The 8,087-nt window shown below is 56.5% G+C and overlaps 2 protein-coding genes across 2 annotated transcripts; both read right to left on the bottom strand.

The window, feature by feature from the left end:
• Positions 1-4,082: 4,082 nt before the first annotated feature.
• Positions 4,083-4,733, bottom strand: LOC126248385 (keratin-associated protein 4-7-like). The gene has a single exon (XM_049949326.1). The coding sequence runs from the start codon at positions 4,731-4,733 to the stop codon at positions 4,083-4,085; it is 651 nt and encodes a 216-aa protein (XP_049805283.1).
• LOC126248389 (neurogenic locus notch homolog protein 4-like) lies at positions 4,734-7,606 on the bottom strand. Its single transcript, XM_049949340.1, has 4 exons — positions 7,453-7,606; positions 7,011-7,408; positions 5,115-6,926; positions 4,734-5,042 (listed from the first exon to the last, which is right to left on the bottom strand). Exons 1-4 carry the CDS (start codon positions 7,604-7,606, stop codon positions 4,734-4,736), a joined length of 2,673 nt encoding a protein of 890 aa, XP_049805297.1.
• Between the last annotated feature and the right edge of the window lie 481 nt (positions 7,607-8,087).

The raw sequence follows: 8,087 nt of genomic DNA on the forward strand, positions 1-8,087 counted from the left end.
GTCGCGTAAGACATTGGGGTCTCGAACTAAAACGACGGTAAAGATGAAAGAAAACACTTGTACTGTAATTCAAGTGACAGGTAAGGTAGTAACAGCAGTGGGAACGAGAGGAATGCTGGGTTTGAGAAGCACCATAGAGCTGCTTCAGCCAAGTCCACTCTATAGGGCACCAGAGAGTTGCTCCAAACACGTCTTTTCAATAGGGAACGTGCTGCAAAGATTACTATTGAGAAGAACAAGAAAGTTGCACCAGCCAAGTTTACTGAATAGGGAATGAGAGGGGAATGCTGAGACAGATAGGGAGAAGCAGCAGTAATATTCAACCCACATACACAGACACAAATTCTGGATGGAAACTGAACATCAAGCGATGCACTTTCGTCCACCTGATGATGAGCACTTGTGCACAGTCTCTGAAGTGGTAAAAATATTCCAGTGCTATGCTTGTAAAAGTCACCACAAAATAAATTGTGTGTAATATGGACTATGGTTCCAGAATGAGATTTTCACTCTGCAGCGGAGTGTGCGTTGATATGAAACTTTCAGGCAGCTTAAAACTGTGTGCCGGACCGAGACTCGAACTCGAGACCTTCGCCTTTCGGGGGCAAGTGCTCTACCAACTGAGCTACCCAAGCACGAGTTATGCCCCGTCCAAACAGCTTTACTTCTGCCAGTATCTCGTCTCCTACCTTCCAAACTTTGCAGAAGCTCTCCTCCGAACCTTGCAGAACTAGCACTCCTGAAAGAAATGATATTGCGAAGACATGGCTTAGCCAAAGCCAGGGGGATGTTTCCAGAATGAGATTTTCAAAAAAATGGTTCACATGGCTCTGAGCACTATGGGACTCAACATCTGAGGTCATCAGTCCCCTAGAACTTAGAACTACTTAAAGCTAACTAACCTAAGGACATCACACACATTCATGCAGGAGGCAGGATTCGAAACTGCGACCGTAGCGGTCGCGCGGTTCCAAACTGTAGCGCCTAGAACCGCTTGGCCACACCGGCCGGCTGAGATTTTCACTTTGCAGCGGAGTGTGCGCTGATATGAAACTTCCTGGCAGATTAAAACTGTGTGCCGGACCGAGACTCGAACTCGGGACCTGGAAGGTAGGAGACGAGGTACTGGCAGAAGTAAAGCTGTGAGGATGGGGCGTGAGTTGTGCTTGGGTAGCTCAGTTGATACAGCACTTGCCCGCGAAAGGCAAAGGTCCCGAGTTCTAGTATCGGTCCGGCACACAGTCTGTCAGGAAGTTTCACTTGGACTATGGTTATTTATCGGCAATAACGTAACCAACATCACAGAGCCATCAAACTCTTGACCCTATACAAACTAGGCGTGTAGCAGCAACATTTGATAATGAAACATGCTTATACTTATTGACATCTCGAATCGCACCCATCAAAATGTGACAAATACTTATGATGGGAAAGCATGATAGTTTCTACCAGAATAATGGTCTGTGCCACTACCAACTGAGTGCAGCACCAAATAGTGATATATGACTGTAAGATCGCCCAGAAACACAGCACAGGTTGGTAGCTCCAGCTGGAGGGGGGAGTATGAATGCTGTGCCTCGAGAATACGAGCAGAGGCTAGAAGGAATGACATGTGAAAGCTCTACCTGCTGCATAGCGTCACATATGGTTCACTCACACTTGCTGCACTCCATTTCTCTATACAAAGAGATGCTGCCGGAAGTGTGTGAGCTACAGCGTTGATGATCAGCGATCTGTTGGACAGTGCATGTGACGTGGACACTATCTCACACCTAGACGACACAGCCATCTGAATCTCACATCATGCCACGGGACTTTTATGATCTATCCTCTCCCGACACAACCACCATCATCTGCACCAACACCATCCGCTTCCCGTTACCCTGTGTGGCTTCTGCGGATGATCAACTCCTGCACCTCACCCATCTCCTCTCCCAACAGGTCAACAACTATGTATCCATCATCTTTGTCTACATTGACACAGAGAAGGCATATGACCTTTTATGGCATTCTGGTCTCCTTTTCAAACTCCAGACTGATTCACTTCCAATCAACTATGTCCGACGTATTGCATCCTTCCTCTCCAGTTGTCCATCCTATGTCATCCTCAACAATACCAATCTCTCCACCAGATCCACTGTAAAAGTGCCCCAAGGTTCCTTTTCTCTCCTCTTCTTTATTTCTTTCTGACTGCCAATGTACCAAAACCGCCTCTTCCCTCCAAATCCACCTCTATCAGTTTACCTAGTGGCGTAACTCCTCAAAAACCAAGGCAATGATTATACGACGCACCACATGCACTTTCTGTATCCACAACTTCTACCTCACCATTTACGAGTGTCCCATCCAGCCAACTAACACACTAACTAACCCCTTCGACCAGCAACTAACATGAAACCTCACATGCTAACAATCCAACAGAAAACTAACAATAGACTAAAACTACTAACTGACTGAACATGGGGCTATATCCCTCCACTGTCCACATGTAAAAATCCCTGATTCACCCCATCCTTTGCCATGCAAGTGTTGCATGGATATCCAGCCCCCCTTAAATTCAGTTCTATAAGTCCATCCATATCGTCGAATGCCATGCTCTCCGTCTCATTTTCTGCAACCGCTTGCCTTCTTCCACAAGAATCCTTTACCAACTCATCAAATCCCCACCTCTCCTCACTCACATTGAACACCTCCAAATAACCTAGACCATCCATAAACTCGACTTCAGCAATCCTATTGTGTTCCCGCTCCTTTCCAGTCCTGGTGTGCTACTATACCTCTACCTACTCATCCCACCAAATCTTCACCAGAACACCTTCCACATCCTCTCCCAAAGAAATTTCAACCGTCTCTCTCTCTTGTACCATAAATTCCATCCCAACATATACGCCTCCTATCAACTCTGAGTCCACCATATCCTCTCCCCCCCCCCCCCCCCGCCCAAAGGCTTCCTCCTCCTCTTCCTCTCCTAATACTATACCTCTTCCTTTTCCCAATACCTGTCACACCCATCCCCTTCTCCTCTCCAGTCTATAGATTCCAACACGATTTACCCCTCCCTCCTTGTCTCCCACAGCCACCTCTGTCTCGTCACCACCTCTTACCAGTCCTCAGTCCTCATCACCACCACTCAATTATCTGCCTCCATATAGACCCTTCTTTTCATCTAAAATCTACAGTCCCAGGGCAGGTGCTTTTCCAGTTTCAGTGAAAGTGATCAATGTTCCGTTTATAATGGTCGTTGACTCTTCTGTTGTGATCAGTGTTTTCCAAGTGTTTTCTCAACTGTTTAGTGTTCTTCAAGTGTTTCTCAAGTGTTTTTAACTGTGCTGTCTGCCCACATTTTTATCGCTGTTTTTAACCAGTTCGTGAACACCGCATAATTTTATTTATATTTCTCCCATTCACGTCACCTTTTCAAATGATTGAAATACATAATACATATGTCTTCTTGTTTTTCGTTTTAGCATGTAAATTAGCCTTAAGTACTTCTGGTTGAAGAGTGTTTTTAATTCTGCCAGCCCACCTCCCGCCCACATGGGGGGAGGAGGGGGAAGGGGGAATGAAATCCCAATAAATAAAAAAGGACTTTTATTGTGCATACTTAACATCAGCCACCTCCATAGGATTTCTAAATGATCACAGGCATCACATATAGAGCAAATTATTGAATTTTCATGTTAGTTTTATGGTGAAATCAACGAATAACATATCGAAAGTTACGCTATCCAGGGACGTGAACAAACGGAGTTAGCCCCACACCCTTAAGAACAACATGGTTCTCGTATTTGCTGTGTTGACCCACCTCTTTTCAGTGACGCTACTCTGTGTTGCATGGATTAAACAACCTCTTGATAGATACAAGGGGAAGGAATACATGTCGTTATTCAAAAAATGGCTCTGAGCACTATGGGACTTAACTTCTCAGGCCATCAGTCCCCTAGAACTTAGAACTACTTAAACCTAACTAACCTAAGGACATCACACACATCCATGCCCGAGGCAGGATTCGAACCTGCGACCGTAGCGGTCACGCGGTTCCAAACTGAAGCGCTTAGAACCGCACGGCCACACCGGCCGGCTCATGTCGTTATTCTCTCTCCAAAAAGGACATAAGGCGTTCTCCAAAACTGAACAACCGACAAGCGCTGGCAGGCACTGGGTGGTGGTAGGCACGGGGCAATGCCAGGTACTGGGTGGTAGCAGGCACCAGGTAGTGACAGGCACTGGGCAGCGGCAGGCACCAGGTGGCAGCAGGCACCACGTGGAAGCAGGCACGGGGCAGCGCCAGGCACCAGGTGGTAGCAGGCACCGGGCAGTGACAGGTACTGGGCAGCGGCAGGCACCAGGTGGTGGCAGGCACCTTTGCGGCAGCAAGCACAGGGCAGCGAAAGGCACCGGGTGGTAGCAGGCACAAGGCAGCGACTGGCACTACGCAGCGGCAGGCACCAGGTGGCGGCAGGCATTGGGCGGTGGCAGGCACTAGGCGGTGGCAGGCACCAGGTGGCGGCAGGCACCGGGTGGTGGCAGGTACAGGGTGGTGGCAAGTACTGGACAGTGGGAAGCACCAGGTGGCGGCAGGCACTGGGCAGTAGCAGGCACCAGGCAGCGACAAACAACAGGTGGTAGCAGACTCCAGGCGGCGGCAGGCACCTGGCAGCGGCAGATACTGGGCGGTAGCAGGCACTGGGCGGCGGCAGGCACCAGTTGGCGTTAGGCAACGGGCGGGTCATTCACGGGCAGCGCCAGGCACCGGGTCGTAGCAGGCACAAGGCAGTGACAGGCACTGTGCAGCGGGAGGCACCAGGTGCCGGCAGGCACTGGGCGGTGGCAGGCACTGGGTGGTGGTAGGCACGGGGCAATGTCAGGTACTGGGTGGTAGCAGGCACCAGGTAGTGACAGGCACTGGGCAGCGGCAGGCACCAGGTGGCAGCAAGCACCACGTGGAAGCAGGCACGGGGCAGCGCCAGGCACCAGGTGGTAGCAGGCACCGGGCAGTGACAGGTACTGGGCAGCGGCAGGCACCAGGTGGTGGCAGGCACCTATGCGGCGGCAAGTACGAGGCAGCGCCAGGCACCGGGTGGTAGCAGGCACAAGACAGCGACTGGCACTACGCAGCGGCAGGCACCAGTTGGCGGCAGGCATTGGGCGGTGGCAGGCACTAGGCGGTGGCAGGCACCAGGTGGCGGCAGGCACCAGGCAGCGGCAGGCACTGGGTGGTGGCAGGTGCAGGACAGCGGGAAGCACCAGGTGGCGGCAGGCACCTGGCGGCTGCAGGCATGGGGCAGCACCAGGCACCGGGAGGTAGCAGGCACCTGGCAGTGACAGGCACTGGGCAGCGGCAGGCACCAGGTGGTGGCAAACACCTTGCGGCAGCAGGCACGGGACAGCGCCAGGCACCGGGTGGTAGCAGGCACAAGGCAGCAACTGGCACTGTGCAGCGGCAGGCACCAGGTGGCGGCAGGCACTGGGTGGTGGCAGGCACTGGACGGCGGCAGGCACTGGGCGGTGGCAGGTACTGGACAGTGGGAAGCACCAGGTGGCAGCAGGCACCGGGTGGCGGCAGGCACGTGGCAGCGCCAGGCCCCAGATGGTAGCAGGCACCAGGCAGCGAAAGGCACTGGGCAGCGGCAGGCACAAGGTGGCGGCAGGCACTGGACAGTGGGAGGCACTGTGAGGTGGCAGGCACTGAGCAGCTGCAGGCACGGGGCAGCGCCAGGCACTGGTTGGTAGGAGGCTCCAGACAGGGACAGGCACTGGGCAGTGGAAGGCACCATGTGGCGCAGGCACTGGGCGGTGCCAGGTACTGGGCGGCGGCAGGCACCAGGTGTCGGCAGGACCCGTGCGGTGGCAGGCACAGGGCCCCGCCAGGCTCCAGGTTTTAGAGGGAACCAAGCAGCGACAGGAACGGGGCGCCGGCAGGCACCATATGGTCTCAGGCCCTGGGCAGTGGCAGGCACTGGGCGGCGGCAGGCACTGGGCGGTGGCAGGAACTGGGCGGCGGCAGGCACCAGGTGGCGGTAGCCATGAGGTGGCCGCAGGCACGAGGCAGGGCCAGGCACTGGTTCGTAGCAGGCACCAGGCAGCGACAGGCACTGGGCAGTGGCAGGCACCAGGTGGCGGCAAGCATTGGGCGGGGGCAGGCACTGGGCGGTGGCAGGCACCAGGTGGAGGCAAGCACCGGGCGGCAGCAGCCACTGGGTGGTGGCAGGCACTGGACGGCGGCAGGCACTAGGCAGTGGCAGGTACTGGACAGTGGGAAGCACCAGGTGGCAGCAGGCACCGGGCGGCGGCAGGCACGTGGCAGCGCCAGGCCCCAGGTGGTAGCAGGCACCAGGCAGCGAAAGGCACTGGGCAGCGGCAGGCACAATGCGGCGACAGGCACTGGACAGTGAGAGGCACTGTGAGGTGGCAGGCACTGGGAGGTGGCAGGCACTGGGCGGCGCAGGCTCTAGGTGGTGGCAAGCACTGGGGGGCGGAAAAACGGGGCAGTGCCAGGCACCAGTTGGTAGCAGGCACCAGGCAACTACAGGCACTGGGTGGCGGCAGTCACCATGTGCCGGCAGACACCGGGCGGCTGCAGGCACAGGGCAGCGCCAGGCACCGGTTGGTAGGAGGCTCCAGACAGGAACAGACACTGAGCAGTGGAAGGGACCAGGTGGCGGCAGGCACTGGGCAGCGGCAGGCACTGGGCGGTGGCAGGTACTGGACAGCGGGAAGCACCAGGTGGCAGCAGGCACCGGGCGGCGGCAGGCACGTGGCAGCGCCAGGCCCCAGGTGGTAGCAGGCACCAGGCAGCGAAAGGCACTGGGCAGCAGCAGGCACAAGGTGGCGGCAGGCACTGGACAGTGGGAGGCACTGTGCGGTGGCAGGCACTGGGAGGTGGCAGGCACTGGGCGGTGGCAGGCTCTAGGTGGTGGCAGGCACTGGGGGCGGAAGCACGGGGCAGTGCCAGGCACCAGTTGGTAGCAGGCACCAGGCAGCTACAGGCACTGGGCAGCGGCAGTCACCATGTGCCGGCAGGCACCGGGCAGCTGCAGGCATGGGGCAGTGCCAGGCACCAGTTGGTAGGAGGCTCCAGACAGGGACAGGCACTGGGCAGTGGAAGGCACCAGGTGGCGGCAGGCACTGGGCGGTGCCAGGTACTGGGCGGCGGCAGGCACTGGGCAGTGGCAGGTACTGGGCGGCAGCAGGCACCAGGTAGCGGCAGGACCCGTGCGGCGGCAAGCACAGGGCCCTTCCAGGCTCCAGGTTTTAGCGGGAATCAGGCAGCGACAGGCACGGGGCGCCGGCAGGCACCATGTGGTCTCAGTCCCTGGGCAGTGGCAGGCACTGGGCGGCGGCAGGCACTGGGTGGTGGCAGAAACTGGGCAGCGGCAGGCACCAGGTGACGGCAGGCACCAGGCAGCTGCAGGCACGGGGCAGAGCCAGGCACCGGTTCGTAGCAGGCACCAGGCAGCGACAGGCACTGGGCAGTGGCAGGCACCAGGTGGCGGCAGGCACCGGGCGGCGGCAGGCACGGGGAAGCGCCAGGCACCGGGTGGTAGGAGGCACCAGGCAGCAGCAGGCACCAGGTGGTGGCAGGCACTGCGCGGTGGTCGGCCATAGAATAAAAACACACAAATCGAGGGATATTTAAAAAGCCACTGCAAGTGATGGAGCACACGTGGAGGAATACAGACTGCCGGTAGGGACCTGCGGCCGTGGTGGTCTCGCGGTTCTAGGCGCGCAGTCCGGAACCGCGTGACTGCTACGACCTCGGGTATGGATGTGTGTGATGTCCTTAGGTTAGTTAGGTTTAAGTAGTTCTAAGTTCTAGGAGACTGATGACCACAGCTGTTAAGTCCCATGGTGTTCAGAGCCTTTTGAACCATTTAGGGACCTGCCAGGGGACAGGACACCTGAGCGGAGGTAAAAAGATGGGAGGAGAAGCTGCAATTGGGGAGGGCGCTGGAGGGCATGTGAGAAATAGAAATAAAGGGTAGGGGCGCACCAAGAGGCAGGAGGCAGTCGCGTTGGGATATTAAGAGGTAAGACTAGGCAGGAGGGAAAGCAGAGACACAGAAGAGGATGCAGGAAAGGGAGGG

The sequence above is a fragment of the Schistocerca nitens genome, chromosome 3 (genome assembly GCF_023898315.1).
Source record: "Schistocerca nitens isolate TAMUIC-IGC-003100 chromosome 3, iqSchNite1.1, whole genome shotgun sequence".
Taxonomy (NCBI): domain Eukaryota; kingdom Metazoa; phylum Arthropoda; class Insecta; order Orthoptera; family Acrididae; genus Schistocerca; species Schistocerca nitens.